We start from the raw sequence: 20458 nt of genomic DNA on the forward strand, positions 1-20458 counted from the left end.
CACTAATAAGAGTCCCAGGGCACAAGAGCAAATGAGCACAGCTATGAAAGTAAAATTAAAGTAAAGTGATGCATTGCTCAATTTCTGTCCTTCTCAACTAAGTTACTTACTTCCCAAACATTCTATCAATGGACTCAAAAATAATATTAATGTGTGTCTGTGGCACACAAAAAAGCTGCTCAAGAATTTGGCCTTTTCAGAGAATGCTTGTGAGAGTAAGTATATTCTAAAGAGGGTTTTGAAGTTTCAAGACTTCATAATTTCAAATATGCAAATACAAGAATAAATGTTATCGAGTAAAACTAAACACTCACTTATCTCCTCAAGCAACAAGCACTTTTTGCCAAAGAAAACATTTTCTCCAATTGCAGTATCTTAAAAAGATGAGTGGAAACAAAAAGCATTTTCAGTTATATTAGGCCCTTGATACACTCATTTATATTCATTTTGGAGTGAAATGCAAATCTCAAGAGTCTCTCTTGAAATTTTCAGAATCATGACAATATAAATCATCTTGGCACATATAAAATTCTAATCCTAAAACTATGATGTTAAGTGAGAACAGCAGGTTATATAATGCATACATCATGACCCAATATCATACAAGCATACATACATGTGCACAATGAAAGAGAGTGAAAGAGATACATCACCTTTTAACAGTGGCTTTTTCTGGGGCTGAGGTTACAGGACATTTTAATGATTTTTTTCTTGTGTGTATTTCCCTTTACAATGATACGGAGTATTTGTGTATTTAAATTTTTAAGAAAGCCGAAACCGGTTTGGCTCAGTGGATAGAGCGTCGGCCTGCAGACTGAAAGGTCCCAGGTTTGATTCCGGTCAAGGGCATGTACCTGGGTTGCGAGCACATCCCCCATAGGAGATGTGCGGGAGGCAGCTGATCGATGTTTCTAACTCTCTATCCCTCTCCCTTCCTCTCTGTAAAAAATCAATAAAATATATTTTAAAAAAAATTTTTTTAAGAAAGCATGTGCACAGCTCAAGAAATCATAAATAGCTGCAGTGCACATTAACCAGAAAGGCTTTTTGTTGTTGTTTCCCAGCTTTTTTTAAAAGTAGAGGTGAGAAAAATGTTTAGCTCTTCATTTACAAAATCAAATGTGGTTTAAGGAGAGCTATGATAAAGTCTGTGTTATTAAAAAAGAATATAATTTAAGAATACTAATGTACTTTACATTAGTACTTTAGATTAGTATATTCTTAATAACAGACTAGAGGTTCAGGGTACAAAATTCGTGCACTGAGGCGGGGGGGTGTAATCCCTCAGCCCGGCATGCACCCCCAGGAGCCCTCGGGGGGATGTCCGACTGACGACTTAGGCCCGCTTCAGGCCTAAGCCAGCAGTTGGACATCCTTAGCACTGCCACAGAGGCAGGAGAGGCTCCCACCATTGCCGCTGCGCTCACCAGCTATGAGCCCCAGCTTCTGGCTGAGCGGCATTACTCCTGTGGGAGCGCACTGATCATCAGGGGGCAGCTTCTGTGTTGAGCGTCTGCCCCTGGTGGTCAGTGCCCGTCATAGTGACCAGTCGTTCCGCTGTTAGGTCGATTTGATATTAGCCTTTTTATTATATAGGATTTCTTTAAAACAGTGGTTCTCAACCTTCCTAATGCTGCGACCCTTTAATACAGTTCCTCATGTTGTGGTGACCCCCAATTTCATTGATACAAATTGAATATAATTAAAGCATAGTGATTAATCACAAAAATAACATGTAATTATATATGTGTTTTCTGATGGTCTTAAGCGACCCCTGTGAAAGGGTTGTTTGACCCCCAAAGGGGTCGCGACCCACAGGTTGAGAACCGCTGCTTTAAAAGATTCCTATACCTTGCACCTGCTAATTGACAGCTCAGAGAAAGAACATAAATGGGTTGATAGTTTACTCCTTGCCAAAGTCAAGTGTCTTATTTGAGCAATTTATCTCCTAAAGATCCTTTTTCTCTAGCCTCAGTTTTACTTCCCCTCTTTGCTATGTATAAAGACTGATGCCAAGAGAGAAAAGAAAGACACCAAGTAAGCATTATGCTTCCATGTTGATACCCACCACCAACAAACATGTGCAACTCTGCCCCAAGCGTCCCCTAAGTAGTGATCACCACAGGTCTTACTCTCCACAAGAGGAGTGAAGTACTAATACAGTTTACTCAGTGCAGGAGTCTCAGCCAACAAGCACAGACACACACGCACTTACGTTCCTCTCTCCTTCATTGACACGAGTCTCGTAGCAATAGGCCAGAAGGATATCAATCAGACTATAGTACACTTGACGTTGGGCTCTTTTGTCCAGCAGGTAAGACTTATGGACAAATTTTCGCAGCTGACACTTCTCTTCTTCAGAGAAAGATACTAGAAGAAAATGTATTTAAAAATTAGATGTTGCATCCAGTTTTGTAGAACCCCCAATGTTGAAGATTTGTCAAAATTAGAACTTTGATTATAGAAACTGAAATAGTTATTTAATTCTAGATACATAAACAACTTTTAAACTAGACGTCACCGTTTTATTTTTTAAAATATATCTGTATTGATTTCAGAGAGGACGGGAGAAGGAAAGAGAGATAGAAACATCAATGACAAGAGAGAATCACTGATTGGTTGCCTACTGGGGATCAAGCCCACAACCCAGGCATGTGCCCTTGACCTGAATCAAACCCAGGACCCTTCAGTCCAGCAGTCGCCAACCTTTCAGACCTCACCGACCACCAATGGTCCGCGGACCACCATTTGCTTCAGTCCACAGGCTGACATTCTATCTACTGAGCCAAACCAGCTAGGGCTAGACTTCACCATTTTATTAATAGCTTTGTGTTTGCTCAAATCCTACTAGGGCTAAATAAAGAAATGTTTAAACAATATCTATTGCTATTACCAGATTTCTTACACCTCTTTTTGCTAAAGTGTTCTGTATTCAAGGCATCTAAATGTCAGAGTTATTGACTTTAAAGTTACCATAATATATTTTGACAACAGAAAACATCTATAATAATAAAAGCATAATATGCTAATTAGACCGGACGTCCTTCCGGATGACCTTCTGAATGAAGCAGGGGCTACGAGGGAAGCCCGGGTCCCGGGTGCCAGAGGGAAGCCAGTGCTGGCAGCCGGGGGAAGGAAGGTCTACTCTTGCACGAATTTCATGCATCGAGGCTCTAAGTATAATATAGCTAAGTAAAGTACTCTTTAAATATTCACTATTCATTTTTAAAGTTCTATATAAAAAAGTAGGAGTATTCTCATATATTAGTCCATTTAAGTGCATAGTATTAATATTCTGTATAAATAGAAACAAAGTTACACATAAATACACAAATATGACCACATCACACATGAGACTTATGGAAAGAGGATGTTTCTTTTCTTTTCTTTTCTTTTTTTTTTTAATATATATATTTTTATTGCTTAAATTATTACAAAGAGTATTACATGTTTCTCCTTTTTTTTCCCCCACCCTTGACAATCCCCTGGCCTCCCTTACCCCTATGCTTATATGCATGCATACAAGTCCTTCGGTTGATGTCTTACCCCCCTCCCTCCTGCCCCCCAACCCTCCCCGGCCTTCCCGCTGCAGTTTGACAATCTGTGTGAGGCAGGTCTGCCTCTGTATTCTATTATTGTCAAAAGTTTATAATGGTCTCTATTATCCATGAATGAGTGAGATCATGTGGTATTTTTCCTTCATTGACTGGCTTATTTCACTTAGCATAATGCTCTCCAGTTCCAGAGGATGTTTCTTTTCAACACAGTCATTTCCTTTTTCTTGTTCTGCTTGCCACCCTCGTTTCATCTTCATCAATAGCCCCAAGTTAAAAATTTAGTATATATACTAATTATTATATATAACATATACTAACTTTTCTTTCTTTTTTTATACGGTTTAGAACCCTGATCTTTCACATGGCTGGTCCTGCAGTTTGGAACCCTGACCTTTCACATGGCTGGTCCTGGGTTTAGACCCCTGACCTTTCACGTGGCTGGGCCTGGGTTTAGACCCCTGACCTTTCACGTGGCTGGTCCTGGGTTTAGACCCCTGACTTTTCACATGGCTGGTCCTGGGTTTAGACCCCTGACCTTTCACATGGCTGGGCCTGGGGTTAGACCTCCAGTTCCAGAGGATGTTTCTTTTCAACACAGTCATTTCCTTTTTCTTGTTCTGCTTGCCACCCTCGTTTCATCTTCATCAATAGCCCCAAGTTAAAAATTTAGTATATATACTAATTATTATATATAACATATACTAACTTTTCTTTCTTTTTTTATACGGTTTAGAACCCTGATCTTTCACATGGCTGGTCCTGCAGTTTAGACCCCTGACCTTTCACATGGCTGGGCCTGGGTTTGGACCCCTGACCTTTCACATGGCTGGTCCTGCAGTTTAGACCCCTGACCTTTCACATGGCTGGGCCTGCGGTTGGACCCTCCTTCCCCTTTCCTCCCCTGCCGTATTGCTAGTCCTGCGGGTAGACCCTGAGAGGGAAGGAACGGGCTGGAGAATAGCCCTTAGGCATCAAGCCCCCAGGACAGTGAGGTTCTGACCCACATCAGATACATCCGGCCTTGGCTGTGTTTTAGCTCCAAGCCCAGAAACGCAGCCAAACCAGACAAGCAACCCCATGGCTGCCTCAGGACCAGCTGCCCCTACGCAAGCGGCCCAAGACCACCTCCCAACATTAAAAACCTCATCAATACTGTCTGTTGACTGCAAAAAGACTCCCCCCAAAATGCAAAGTGACCTTATTTCATGTGAAACATTTTCTAGTTTAGTTACTTTTAAATCTTCCCTTCTAAATACCCCGCCCCAAAATCCTTATCTTCTGTGGGTCAACAACTAAATCATCCATGACCTGGCTCCTCTCAGAGGAATGCAAATCTATTACATTGTATACTTTCTGGGAACACAACAATGGGACCAGAAAAAATCTGCTGCATTCAAACCCTTGGTCTAAATGGCTAGCCGTGCAGTGGCTACAACACTCCAGTTGAGACTCACAGCTCTACAAATACTAACAGGCTGTCCCTGCTAGGAAGTTCATTGACTATAAATGCGAAGTGTCATAACAAGCAGTCATGTGCCAGATTCTTGATCTGAAGTTAACCAGTGAAAGACAACATGGGAAACGTGGAAAATCCATCCTCAGGAAACTGGATCTCAGCGGAAGCATAGCATTTAACACTTCTAATTATAAGCCTTTGGGGAGAAAGATCAGACCGTGTCAAAACTGAAGAGATTAACGAAAGTATCTGCATTCTAACTCAGGGCTACGAAGAAAATGACGAGAATCACAATGGAGCCAAGAGGCTTATCTGGAACTGAAAACAACTGTAGCTTAATATTTTAAGACTAGAGACCCGATGCATGAAGATTCGTGCAAGAATAGGCCTTCCTTTCCCTTGCTGCTGGCACTGACTTCCCTCTGGCACCTGGGACCCGGGCCTTTGCTCTGGAGCCACCTCCCACTCACTCCAGCTGGCTCCGTGGTTGCCACCCAGAGGCCAGGGCTTGTGGGAGGCTTGGCTTCCTTCATCGCTGGGGCAACAAAGGAAGCCAAGTGTCCCACCTGAAAGAAGCCAAGCATCCTGCCCGCTCTGGCCGGCTCCATGGCTCCAGCTGCCGCCATCTTTTTGGCTATGGGCGCCGCCATCTTTGTCGTGGAGTGATGGTTAATTTGCATATTACCCTTTTATTAGTATAGATGAGGAGGAGTCAAAGGCCCTTCACACTTGCACTGTTATAACTATCTGGCAACATCTGACCAGGGAGCTTAAGAGGAAGGAGGCCTGGAGGTGAAGAGAGGAAAATGAGGGAAAACTAAAGCAGCAGCATGCTCCTTGATCCTTATTTCTTGGTTTACTTCTTTTCTCCCATATTTTATTCTGATTTAGCACACTTCAATGTATTCCTCCAATTCTGGGGGCCTCAAATATTTGAACAAAGAAAAAAAATTGAAAGAAAAATCTCACTAACAAAGAACTCCCTTTTAAAGCTTTGTAAATGCATAAAAATTGTAATTTCATAGAGAGCCATTCAATTCCTTGCTCTCCTGCCATTGATTTTACTCTATAATAATAATATTTCTGGTTGATTCCAAAATGGCGGCAGAGTAAGTGGAAGCTACACTAACATTCCTAGGACCAAACTGGAAATACAACTGAAATACAGAAAAACCATTCTGGAAATCAACTGAGGACTAGCTAGAGAGAACCCTGACAACCAAGGATGGAAAGTTGAGACCACATAGAGACTAGGAGGAATGTGAAGATGAGAAATGGTTAGCCGGGCTCCCACAGACAGCAGCTGAAGGTAGGGGCAGAGGGGGTTCCCACTGAGAACTTTGGGGTCTAAATGCCAAGCTGGGCCCCCCAGCTCAGAGCACCAGAACTGAGAAAGGTACCCATGTAACATCTGACTGTCAAAAGCAGCAGGGTTGCTGTCTGCCAGGAGAGATGGCTAGAAATGCAGGCACCCTCTTAAAGGGCCAATGTACAAAATTTCGTGTGTAGCCACTCACCTGGGGCTCCAGCACAGAGAGGACAGAGTGGACTGCAGCCGTGTGAGGAGAGTTCCAGCCTGGGGACTCTGGGGTTGGAGCTCAGAGGGCAGCCACCCTGTTTTCCTGTGCTGAGTCCTTCCTTCACACTGTGGACATCTTTCGCCCGAGGATCTTTGCACTCCAGGTGGTTTCTGATTGGGGGAAAGGCAGTTGTCCCATGCTGTTGGAAGACCTCTTTCCCACCCTGAGGTCGGTAGCCTGAGCCTCTCAAGACTGAGAACAATCAGACTGCTGGCAGAGGAGGGCCTCTGGAAGCTTTGAGTCTTTGCCTGACCTCCTTCTGGGCCCAGGGATAGGAAAAGCAGACCCTGGTGCACATGTTGGTCCTTTCCAAAGGCACCCAGCCCCAGCAGAGGAGCCACGGGCTGTGGTTTGCTAATAGTTCCAAATGATACTCAGGGCCAGTCACTAACAGCATCTGATATTGTCCTGCACTAGAGGCTGGAAGTCCTAGCAGATCTACTTAATACACAGACACAAACCCAAACAGGCAGTCAAAATGGGGAGACAAAAAGACAAGCACCAGATGAAAGGACAAGAGAATTCTCCAGAAGAGATAAATGAAATGGAGATAAGACATGGAGTTCAAAATAATGACGGAAAAGATGACCAACAGCATGAGAAAAGACATAGTAACTATGAAGAATGACATAGCACTAATAAAGAACACAGTGGAAGGAACACACAGCAGATTGGGAAAAGCCAAAATCAGTGAATTAGAAAACAAAGTAGAAAAAAAATCCACTCAATCAGAAACCCAAATAGAAAAATTTAAAAACAGGAGGACAGCTTAAGGGAGCTGTGGGAAACCATGAAACTTAACAATATTCACATTATAGGTATGCCAGAAGGAGAAGAAAGTGAGCAAGGAGTAGAGAACATGTATGAAAAAATAATGACAGCCAACTTCCCTAACCTGGTAAAGGAAAAAATCACATAAGTTCAAATGATATAGAGTCCAAGAAAGAAGAACTCAAACATGCCCATGCCCAGACACATCATAATTAAAAGGCCAAAAAATAAAGACAAAGAAAGAATCTTAAAGGCAGCAAGTAAAAAGCAATTTGTTATCTACAAAGGAGCTCCTATAAGGCTGTCAGCTGATTTCTCATCCGAAAGTCTGTAAGCCAGAAGGAAATGGCATGAAGTATTTAAGGTAATGAAAAGCAAGGATCTGAAAACAAGACTATTATATCCAGCAAGACTATCATTCAAAATAGATGGTGAAATAAAGAGCTTCCCAGAAAAAAAGGCTAAAGGAGTTTATCACCACCAAACCAGTACTGCAAGAAATGCTAAAGGGACTGCTGTAATGAAAAGAAATAGAGAAATATAGGCATACAGAATTAAAATGGCAATAAGTAAGTACCTTCAATAATAACAGTAAATGTCATTGATGAAATATTCCAATCAAAAGACATAGGGCAACTGAATGGATACAAACACATAATCCAATTATATGCTGTCTACAAGAGACACACCTCAGAACAAAAGACTCACACAGGATGAGACTGAAGGGATGGAAAAAAATTTCCATAAAAATTGAAATGAAATAAAAGCTGAGGTGGCAAGATTCATATCTGACACAACAGATGACAAAATAAAGGTCATCACAAGAGACAATAAAGATAACTATTAAAGGGATCGATCCAAAAAGAGGTTATAACTCTGGTAAATATATAAGCACCCAAAATAGAAGCATCTAAATATATAAAAAAAAATTCTGGAAGACTTTAAGGAGACACTGGCAACAATATAGTCATTGTAGAAAACTTTAACACTACACTGACTTCACTGAATAGATATTCCAGACAAAAAATTAACAAGAAAACAGAGACTCTCAATAACACACTGGATCATATGGATTTCATTGACATTTATAGAACATTTCACCCCAAGGGGAAGACTATACATTCTTCTCAAGTGCACGTGGGTCATTCTCAAAGACAGACCACAAGTTAGGACACAAAACAAGTCTCTACAAGTTCAAGAAGACTGAAATCATATCAAGCATCTTCTCAGATAACAATGGCAAGAAATTAAAAATCAACTACAGTAAAAGTACTCAAACATTAAAACATATGGAGGCTACATAGCATGTTATTAAAGAATGGGATATCAATGAGATGCAGCAAGAAAGTTCCTGGAAAATGCACAATAACCCCAAATCTCTGGGACACAGCAAAAGCAGTCCTGAGAGGGAAGCTCATGGCACTACAGGCCTACCTCAAAATACAACAAAAATTAATAATAAACTATTTAACCCTACAATTTAAAAGAATTAAAAAGAGAAAAACAAGAAAAGCCCAGAATAAGGAGAAGGAAGGAAATAATAAAGATTAGAGCAGAAATAAATGACATAGACATTAAAAAAATACCAAAAAAAAATCAATGAAACCAAGAGCTGGTTCTTTGAAAAGATAAACAAGATTGATGAACTGTTAGCCAGACTCATCAGGAAACAAAGAGAGAGGACCTAAATAAATAAAATGAAAGCAGTGAAGTAACAACTGATACCACAGAAACACAGATGATTGGAAGAAAATACTATGAACAACTATCCTATCTAATAAAAGAAAAACATGGTAATTAGCGTACGACCGCTACCCTTCCCATTGGCTAATCAGGGCGATATGCAAATTAACTGCCAGCCAAGATGGCGGCCGGCAGCCAGGCAACTGGAAGCGAACATGAGGCTTGCTTGCTTCAGTGAGGGAGGACTCCAACGTTCCCCGCCTGCCTTACCGGCCTCTGAGCTGGCAGTATGAAACATTGTAACAAATATAGAAGCTAAACAAACCCTCAGAAACCAGCTTTCAGCCAGCCGGGATCTCAGACCTGGAGATGATACAGTGTTTCGATTATAGAACCGAAACAAACCAGATACCTGCTTTCAGCAGCAGAGGCCTTGGCCCAGAATAAAAAAAAAAAAGAAAAAAAGGAGCAGTTGGGAGCTTCAGTCACCCACCAGCCTGAAAACAGCCCTCAGCCCCTCACCCAGACTGGCCAGGCACCCCAGGGGGGACCCCCACCCTGAAGGGGGTGTGATCAGCTGCAAACAGCCATCATCCCCTCATCCAGGCTGGCCAGGCACCCCAGTGGGGACCCCCCCCCTGATCCAGGACACCCTTCAGGGCAAACCAGCCAGCCCCTCCCCATGCACCAGGCCTCTATCCTATATAGTAAAAGGGTAATATGCCTCCCAGCACCGGGATCAGCGGAGCAGCGAGGCTCCCGGCACCGGGATCAGCATGACAGGGGGCAGCGCCCAAACCCCCTGATCGCCCTGTGGCTCTGTGAGTGACAGGGGGCGGGGCCACAACCTCCCTATCCGCCCTACTCTGTTCGTGACAGGGGAAGGCACCCCAACCCCCTGATCAGCCCTGCTCTGTGCCTGATAGGGGGGAGCTCCCCAACCTCCTGACTGCCCTGCGGCTCTGTGTGTGACAGGGTAGAGCCATAACCTCTCCATCAGGCTTGCCCCAAGTGTGACAGTGGTGGCGCCCCAACCCCTCTGATGGGCCCTGCTCTGTGAGTGACAGGGGGCAGCGCCTCAACCCCCTGATCGGCCCTGCTCTGTGCGTGACAGGGGGTGGCGCCGCAACCTCCCCATCGACCCTGCCTTGAGTGTGACAGGGGGCGGTGCCCCAACCCCCCAATCGGCCCTACCCTGAGCGTGACTGAAGGTGGCATTGCAACCTCCCGATCCGCCCTGTTCTGTGCATGACGGGGCGGCGCCCCAACTCCCCAATTGGCCCTGCTCTGAGCCTGACCAGGGGCTGCACTTAGGGATTGGGCCTGCCCTCTGCCACCCGGGAGCAGGCCTAAGCCAGCAGGTCGTTATCTCCCAAGGGGTCCCAGACTGCGAGAGGGCACAGGCAGGGCTGGGGGACCCCCCTCCCCCCGCCCCCCGAGTGCACAAATTTTTGTGCACCGGGCCTCTAGTCTATATATATAAAACCCTAATATGCAAATAGACTGAATGGCAGAACAACCGAATAACCGGTCGTTATGACGTGTGCTGACCACCAGGTGATGTGCACAGAATACGGCAGGCATTGGCAGCAGGCGGCAGAGTGGGGAACATGACGGGCATCGGCCATGGCAGGATGGTGGAGGAGGTGAGCGGGGGCGCCAAACCAAGGCAGGGCACCGGTCGCTGTCATCGGGGCAAGCCTCTGGTGGTTACTGAAAATTCTTTGCTCCCATGCACCGTGGTCCTGCCCAGTGCTCGCACCTGCTGCCGGCACCAGCCCGCTCGCACCCGCTGCCAGTGCCAAAGCCTCCGCTCGCACCTGCTGCTGACCCCCAGTGCCGGCCCTGATCATTCAGCACCATCAGTGAGTGCGAGTGGCAGCTGCCAGCCCCATTGCCCCTTAGGGCTTCTCCACCTCCCTCTGCTCCTGAGGTGCGATCGGGGCGGCAGCTACTGAACCCGATCACCCCTGAGGGCTTCTCCACCTCCCCCTGTTCCTGAGGGGTGATTGGGGCAGCAGCAGCCACCGCTCTCACTCACTGACAGCGCCAGTCCTGCTTGCACCACTGTTGGCGCCAGCCCCAATCGCTCTGTGCCGTTAGCAGGTGCCAGCGCCGTCAGCACATGGGAGCAGCAGTGGCGGTAGCGGGGCTGCCGGCAGACAGGGGACCAGGGGCCATGGTGGGAGGGTCCGGGCAGAGGTGCAGAGGATGGACTGAGACCCGCCCCTGTGTCCACCACAGCCTCGTGGCCCATAGTTCCTTTCAAGGTGCATGAATTTGTGCACTGGGCCCCTAGTATGCCAATAAGCTGTGCAATGTGGATGAAATGGGCAAATTCATAGAAAAATACAATCTCCCAAAACTGAATTGGGAAGAACCAGGAAACGAATAGGCCAATAACAAAAGATGAAATAGAAGCAGTAATAAAAATATTCCCAGCAAACAAAAGCCCTGGTCCCGACTGCTTCACAGGAGAGTTTTAACAAACATTTAAAGAACAGCTGTCACCTATACTCCTCAAACTATTCCCAAAAAATCCAAGAGGAAGCAACACTCCAAGCTCACAATACCAGATTTCAAGTTATACTACAAAGCCACCGTAATCAAAACAGCCTGGTACTGGCACAAGAACAGGCATATAGATCAATGGAACAGAACAGAGACCCCTGAAATCGACCTAAGACATTACGCTCAATTAATATTTGACAAGAAAGCAAGAACATACAGTCACCTCAAGAGAGTCTCCTCAATAAAATGTGTTGGGAAAATTTGGTACATGCAAAAACAATGAAACTAGACCACCAATGTACACCATACACAAGAATAAACTCAAAATGGATAGAAGACTTTAATGTAAGCCGTGAAACCATAAAAATCCTAAAAGAAACCATAGGCAGCAAAATCTCCAACATCTCTTGTAGCAATATGTTTAGAGATACATCTCCTAGGGCAGTGGCCGGCAAACTCATTAGTCAACAGAGCCAAATATCAACAGTATAACGATTGAAATTTCTTTTGAGAGCCAAATTTTTTAAACTTAAACTAGGTAGGTACATTGTTATTAACTTAATTAGGGTACTCCTAAGACTTAGGAAGAGCCACACTCAAGGGGCCAAAGAGCCGCATGTGGCTCGCGAGCCGCAGTTTGACGACCACGGTCCTAGGGCAAAGGAAATTAAGGAGAAAATAAACAAATGGAACTATATCAAAATAAAAAGCTTCTGAACAGCAAAAGAAGCCATCAACAAAATGAAACAAGAGCCCACCGAATGGGAGAACATATTTGGCAATGACACATCTGATAAAGGATTAATATCCAAAATACAGACAGTCCTCGGGTTACGTCGGACTTGACCTAAGTCATTTCATGGTTACATTGCCGTCTCCCATTTATGAAAAAAAAAAAAAAAAAAGTTCCGTCATTTCGACGTATGTACATATGTGCCTTATGTTTTTTATTATTTATTTACTACAAGTAAAGGTCAGGAATTGTCATCTTTCTTTAAAATTTTTTTTTACTGTTTCACTTCATTACTGCTGTGTATGTGCTCCATGTGAGTGACGCAGGTGCTTATGTAGGTGGGTTCCGACTTACAGTGAAAATCGCGTTATGTCGCGCTGTTGGAACGGATCTCCAACGTAACCCAAGGACCTACTGTATATAAGGAACTCACATAACTTAACAAAAGAAGACAAACAATCTAATTAAAAAATGGGCAAAGGACCTAACTAGATACTTCTCCAAGGCAGACATACAGATGGCCAAGAGACATGAAAAAATGCTCAAACTCACTAATCACCAGAGAGATGCAAATTAAAACAGCAATGAGATATCACTTCACACCTGTCAGAATGGCTATCATCAACAAATCAACAAATAACAAGTGCTGGTGAGGATGTGGAGAAAAGGGAACCCTAGTACACTGCTGGTGGGACTGCAGACTGATGCAGCCATCATGGAAAACAGTATGAAGTTTCCTCAAAAATTTAAATTTGGAAATTTAAATTTGAACCAGTAATCCCACCTCTAGCAATATATCCTAAGAAATTCGAAGAACTAATCAGAAGTAATATATGCATCCCTATGTTCACAGCAGCACAATTTACAATAGCTAAGATCTGGAAACAGCCCAAGTGCCCATCAGCAGTTGAGTGGAGAAAAGCTGTGGTACATTTACACCATGGAATACTATGCAGCAGTAAAAAAGAAGGAACTCTTACACTTTGAGACAGCATGAGGGGACCTGGAGAGTATTATGCTAAGTGAAATAAGCCAGTCAGAGAAAGACAAGTATCACATGATCTCACTCATATGTGGAATCAAAAGAACAAAATAAACTGATGAACAAAATAGATCCAGAGACACAGAAGCATGTCGCGCCGTAGGAACGGATCTCCGACGTAACCCAAGGACCTACTGTATATAAGGAACTCACATAACTTAACAGACTGTGGAATCTCAGAGGGAAGGCAGTGAAGGATGGGTGGGAAGAGATCAACCAAAGAACTTATATGCATATATGCATAACCTGTGGACACAGACAATAGGGTGCTGAAGGCTTGGAGCGGGGGTGGGCTAGAAGGGTTCAGTGGGGGGAGGAGGGGATGAAACATATGTAATACTTTCAACAATAAAGATTTAACTTAATAATAATAATAATTTCTAACTACTACAATATACCAAGGATGTTAAATACATCATCTTATTCAATCCTCATGACAACTCTTATGTGGTAGCTACAGGATTCCCACAGCAAGATCACACTGCCAGCCTGTCGTGGACCAAAGCGTTAAACCTCAAGCCCTGTATTTAGCTTATAATTGATCCTTAATCCTATGCTTGACACATTTAGAAGAGGCATTTTCTGTACAACACAGCACTCAAGTTCTTCTAACTTAGGTCAGAAACCCCTGCTATCTTTAAAGGTAATTTTTAGAATGAATCACCACACTAGTTTAGCAGATTATGCTTTTTCTTGAAGCATCAGACTGGATATATGCTATGGGTCAGATGAAGATGAAGGGTCAAGAGGGCCAGTGGTTAAATACGCAGCCTGGCTTAATCTGTTAAAATTATACATGAGAACTCTGATTTTTAGGGCAACTAGCTCACCCTTGTGGACGGAAAACATAACTACACAACCACCACCTCATTAAAACACTGCACTAAAACTGGGGAAACTGATTCAAACCAGTAAATATCTTTGACTTAAGTTTGAGCAAATTTTCTGATCAGATCTACATGGCATATACAGTTATTATCTATATTGTGCTTAAACTGAAATATAAATCCAAGAATTTATTGAAAGCAATATAACAAGAATCATTATTTAAAAATGAGTTTTATGCAGCAGTCAATTCTAAAAGATTAGAGTAGCAATTTTTCAATCTGGTAGAAATCACCTAAACTCTAACAAAACCTAACTACAAAAAAAATTTCTGCAATATTTACTTTTTCTATAACTATTTATCGAGTACCTATTTTGTAACAGGCATAAAGTTAGACACTAAATATAGAATATATAATGGGCTATTGCTTTCCTATGCAGAAAAATCAAAATAAGACATGCAATAGAGACCCTATAGCTACTCTGGATTTAGTAATCAAAGGAGACAACTCCAGAACACTGCAAACAACCCAAAGTTTCATCAGTAGTCAACAGCACAAATGTCTACCAATCATGATACAAATACACAACAGAATACTGGAGAGAGATTAAAAATGTCAGCTATAATTATAAGTGCTAATTCAAAAGATATACAACATATATCACAAAATTTTAAAAAGCAAGAAGAGAATATGATTCTATATATATAAATCTCTTAAAGCAAGTATTTAGATGTGGGTATATACATTAAAAATATAGCCCTAGCTGGTCTGGCTCAGTGTTGGAGCGTTGGCCTGTGGACTGAAAGGTCTAGGGCAGTGGTTGGCAAACTGCGGCTCACGAACCACATGCGGCTCTTTGGCCCCTTTAGTGTGGCTCTTCCACAAAATACCACGTGCGGGCGCGCACGTACAGTGCGATTGAAACTTCGTGGCCCATGCACAGAAGTCGGTTTTCGGCCTGGGCGAGTCTATTTTGAAGAAGTGGCATTAGAAGAAGTGGGGGGTGGACATATAGAGAGGATGAACGAAAGGAGATAGACAAAACAAGTATACAAGACGAGTGTGGATGGGAGAGTTGGAAGGGGTTGACCTCAGCGAACGTACCTCAATCAGATTGAGGACGTTTTTAGCAAAGGCCAGTTTAGGAGTACCCTAATCAAGTTAATAACAATGTACCTACCTATATAGTTTAAGTTTAAAAAATTTGGCTCTCAAAAGAAATTTCAATCATCGTACTGTTGATATTTGGCTCTGTTGACTAATGAGTTTGCCGACCACTGGTCTAGGGTTTTATCCTGGTCAAGGGCATGTACCTCAATTGCAGGCTCAATTCCTGGCCTGGGTTGGGGCTTGAGCAGGAGGCAACCAATCAATGTGTCTCTCTCACATCGATGTTTCTCTCTCTCTGTGTCTCTCCCCCTCCCTTCCACTCTCTCTAAAAATCAATGGGGAAAAAAATCCTCGGATGATGATTAAACATTAACAGTAATACTTTCAGAAGAGAAATTTTAAGTGGGAGATTCTATATTCCATTTCACGTGTGTGTGTGTATTCCTTTTATTTAAACACTGAAATTTGGTTTTTAATATATAAATAAAGCCAAAAAAGTATGACAGAAAACATGGGCCTTCTACTCCTGATCTATCTGAAACTGTTATAATTCTAATTTACACTTAATATACCAACCTCCCACTAGAAAAGGCAGTAATAAAATGATCATTTAAGAAAGGATTCTGTGAATAATGTTTGCTTAATGTTAAATATGGCATAGCCATCTCCTGTGATTCATGACCCCACCCCCAACCCCAGTTCAGTTTTCATTGGTAAAAACTGGTCCACCTGTTCTCTATAAGATGCAGGTATAAGGATAACTATTCCAACTTCTACATAAATCCATTTAGAAAAAAAACTGGGAGGACATATCAAATTCATTCAACAAAGGGAATAAAAACTGGGTCTTCTCCCACCATTCTAACACTCACATGCCCTTCCCAAAAAGGAATGTTCAGATCTCTCAAGCTGCTTCCTCAACTACAAATGTCCTATGTGCTAATGCTTCTAAATTTACTAAATAAATAAATAGTTTAAAAGGATTCCAATGATTCAAAAGTAAAACATACTCCAGAACAATTTAGACAAATAAGTCTAATGTTGAGTGGCATTTTCCAACCTAGGTTGAAGATCGCATTTCCAAAAGTAGCAAACCAAAAACATACCTCCTCATAGAGTGTATTTAAAAAAAAAAAAAAAATGAGCCTATGTTTTAGTTTCTTACCTAAAGCAGCATGATTTTCTTTCTCCTGACTCTTTTCCATAAAGGCCATCATCTTTGAATACGTATCAGTCCACCAAGGATTATACTGTAAAACCTGTTCAACTGCCTCATCTTCAAAAAAGTCGGCTCTGGGGAAAAACAATGAATGTTAGATGGGCTTGCTATACAGACTTTGGCTGGGTTTGATGTTTTCTAATTTATAACTCATTTCATTGCACTAGAAATACAGATCAATTCAGAGTACATTTCAAAGAAAAACGAGCACTACATTTGATTTACTTTAGTAATCATCATAAAATGAAAAGTAAGCAACTAACTAAAAGGATAGTTGACATTTATGATCTCTTACATGGGAGGTACACAAAAGACCAGTCTTGCCCTAAGGCAGCGGTTCTCAACCTGTGGGTCGCGATCCCTTTGGCGATCGAACGACCCTTTCACAGGGGTCGCCTAAGATGATCCTGCATATCAGATATTTACATTACGATTCATAACAGTAGCAACATTACAGTTATGAAGTAGCAATGAAAATAATTTTATGGTTGGGTCACAACATGAGGAACTGTATTTAAAGGGCCAGAAGGTTGAGAACCACTGCCCCAAACCAACAACAATGACAAAAGCAAATTCAAAGGCTCAGACACCTCAAGGATGAGAATCTGGGTCACTCCAGGAGCTAAGCCACCCAGACAAACAAAAATGCTAGAGGAGGAAAATGAGGCCCAGACAGGGTAGCGGAGGGAAGAGATGAGGAGTATCCATTACTGCCCTGGGACCAATGGCAGCAGCAGGCACTCGAGTTAATCTCACTAGCACTTCTTTTCCCAGCATGGCTGAGGCTGGAATGGGGAATGGGAATTGGGGAGATGAGATGAATTTAAGTCTGATTCATTCGCTTATGGATGCCAAGTACTCCATAATCAGGGGGAGGCAACCAATCAATGTGTCTCTCTCACATCGATGTTTCTCTCTCTGTGTCTCTCCCCCTCCCTTCCACTCTCTCTAAAAATCAATGGGGAAAAAAATCCTCGGATGATGATTAAACATTAACAGTAATACTTTCAGAAGAGAAATTTTAAGTGGGAGATTCTATATTCCATTTCACGTGTGTGTGTGTATTCCTTTTATTTAAACACTGAAATTTGGTTTTTAATATATAAATAAAGCCAAAAAAGTATGACAGAAAACATGGGCCTTCTACTCCTGATCTATCTGAAACTGTTATAATTCTAATTTACACTTAATATACCAACCTCCCACTAGAAAAGGCAGTAATAAAATGATCATTTAAGAAAGGATTCTGTGAATAATGTTTGCTTAATGTTAAATATGGCATAGCCATCTCCTGTGATTCATGACCCCACCCCCAACCCCAGTTCAGTTTTCATTGGTAAAAACTGGTCCACCTGTTCTCTATAAGATGCAGGTATAAGGATAACTATTCCAACTTCTACATAAATCCATTTAGAAAAAAAACTGGGAGGACATATCAAATTCATTCAACAAAGGGAATAAAAACTGGGTCTTCTCCCACCATTCTAACACTCACATGCCCTTCCCAAAAAGGAATGTTCAGATCTCTCAAGCTGCTTCCTCAACTACAAATGTCCTATGTGCTAATGCTTCTAAATTTACTAAATAAATAAATAGTTTAAAAGGATTCCAATGATTCAAAAGTAAAACATACTCCAGAACAATTTAGACAAATAAGTCTAATGTTGAGTGGCATTTTCCAACCTAGGTTGAAGATCGCATTTCCAAAAGTAGCAAACCAAAAACATACCTCCTCATAGAGTGTATTTAAAAAAAAAAAAAAATGAGCCTATGTTTTAGTTTCTTACCTAAAGCAGCATGATTTTCTTTCTCCTGACTCTTTTCCATAAAGGCCATCATCTTTGAATACGTATCAGTCCACCAAGGATTATACTGTAAAACCTGTTCAACTGCCTCATCTTCAAAAAAGTCGGCTCTGGGGAAAAACAATGAATGTTAGATGGGCTTGCTATACAGACTTTGGCTGGGTTTGATGTTTTCTAATTTATAACTCATTTCATTGCACTAGAAATACAGATCAATTCAGAGTACATTTCAAAGAAAAACGAGCACTACATTTGATTTACTTTAGTAATCATCATAAAATGAAAAGTAAGCAACTAACTAAAAGGATAGTTGACATTTATGATCTCTTACATGGGAGGTACACAAAAGACCAGTCTTGCCCTAAGGCAGCGGTTCTCAACCTGTGGGTCGCGATCCCTTTGGCGATCGAACGACCCTTTCACAGGGGTCGCCTAAGATGATCCTGCATATCAGATATTTACATTACGATTCATAACAGTAGCAACATTACAGTTATGAAGTAGCAATGAAAATAATTTTATGGTTGGGTCACAACAAGAGGAACTGTATTTAAAGGGCCAGAAGGTTGAGAACCACTGCCCTAAGGGCCCGTCCCCTGCACTACAGTGGTGTGGGATGACGGGAAACCCAACACACAAGGGACTGAAACTTAGCACTTGTCCTATATTTGCAAATATCACAGATTCTGGTAAAATTACAACAAAGAAAAGAATCTTTTAACTCCACCAACAAAGAAAAATAAACACTTGAATAGAAAATTTAGGATACTGAATATCCACACACAGGCTACACACGTCACCATTTAGTTTATGCACTCATATTTTCTACCAACACACAATCTATTTTATTTAGCTATGCTAATCCTAATAGGTCCTTAAATTAAAACTACTAAAAAAGATAAAAATAATCTTTGTTGAGACCAGAAAAATACTTTTCCTTCACTTCACTTTCTTAGTTTTAACTGGAAAAGTAACTGCTGCTATATTTGAAATAGCAGGACACTTGTTCAGAAAATATGCCTCATTCAAAGTTGGAAAATGGTATTCTTGGGGTAACAATGAGAAAAAGTATACTAGTGAAAAATTCATTTATATTTTAGTTAATTTGAAACTCAAGGGATTGAGGTTTTGATAAATTGGATTTTCTAGCTGATAGTTTTATGACCTTAAATACATTTTTCTTTCAAGTGAGATACTGAAATCTTTTTAAAATTAGAAACATCACAGATAACAAATTCTTCGTATGCGCGAAGTACTGTACTAAGTACTTCTCATTCATTATTTTTTTGAATCTTCAGATAATCCCCATGAGCAGGGGATACTCCCTGCCCATTTTACATGGGTGAAACCTGACGCTCAGAAAAGTTGTACATCATGGCTACAGTCAAAAAACCAGTAAGCAGTGTGGCCTGAATTTGGACCTACTTAAGTCTTACTCCAGGATCCAAGCTAGCAATCAAAATATGTGTTCTATCTTTATGCTTAAGAAAATAAAGTACATATTGGACAAAACTGAATAGCAATGATCTTGAAACAATAATTCTCAATATCAATTTTCAGGCACACATTTGAGACTAGGATGAAGAAGTTGCTTTATAAACTAATCCTGTTAAGAGTCTCTGATTAGCCATCTGTGGGAGAACAAGGCCTCCTCTACTAGGAGCTGTACCCCCGTGGACACCAGGTATTAGATGCAGAAGACATGAGAAGTCATAGGCTGTAGGAGAGTCTTTATTGCAGATCAAGTAGCCATTGCTACCAAGGAGCCATCAGACAAAACAGTTCTTCAAAGTAGTCTCACAAAGCAGCTGCAGCAGCCTTGCTAATGCAGTAGCAAACACAGGAGCCCTTGTAAGCATAGCAGCCATTCCTAACAAAGCAGCCCAACCAAGCAGCCAGGCACCGATGCTCGGTAATATAGTTTATACCAACTCAGACAAAAGAGGCTTCTTACCAAACAGTGACATCAATATTTGGGCTATGGAAAGGCACACCTGCGCAGTGCATACAGTAAGATTGCTGAGTCCTTGCTTTTGCACCTGTATATGGCAAGCTGGCCTTGAACATCCAGTGTACTCTGAATAGGGTTCCCACACCATCTCTCTCTTTTTTTTAAAAATTAAATCTTTATTGTTCAGATTATTACAGTTGTACCTCTTTTTCC

The 20458-nt window shown here is 41.9% G+C and overlaps 1 protein-coding gene and 1 long non-coding RNA gene across 3 annotated transcripts in view; one reads left to right on the forward strand and one right to left on the reverse strand.

The window, feature by feature from the left end:
* The window catches only part of SHQ1 (SHQ1, H/ACA ribonucleoprotein assembly factor), a 104157-nt gene that overhangs the window by 22494 nt on the left and 61205 nt on the right, over positions 1-20458 (reverse strand). The window contains exons 6-7 of one of the 2 annotated variants that reach the window (XM_005885071.2): positions 18277-18404; positions 2216-2370 (exon numbers count right to left, since the gene is read on the reverse strand). In XM_005885071.2, coding sequence (XP_005885133.1) covers positions 2216-2370; positions 18277-18404 — 283 coding nt within the window. The remainder of the gene's footprint in view (positions 1-2215; positions 2371-18276; positions 18405-20458) is intronic. The other variant, XM_005885070.2, reaches the window with a different exon arrangement.
* The window catches only part of LOC106724557, an 18017-nt gene continuing 10885 nt past the window's right edge, over positions 13327-20458 (forward strand). Inside the window, exon 1 of the long non-coding RNA XR_001360387.1 lies at positions 13327-13341. This is a non-coding gene — a long non-coding RNA (uncharacterized LOC106724557). The remainder of the gene's footprint in view (positions 13342-20458) is intronic.

The sequence above is a fragment of the Myotis brandtii genome, unplaced genomic scaffold, assembly GCF_000412655.1.
Source record: "Myotis brandtii unplaced genomic scaffold, ASM41265v1 scaffold89, whole genome shotgun sequence".
NCBI classification, from domain to species: Eukaryota; Metazoa; Chordata; class Mammalia; order Chiroptera; family Vespertilionidae; genus Myotis; species Myotis brandtii.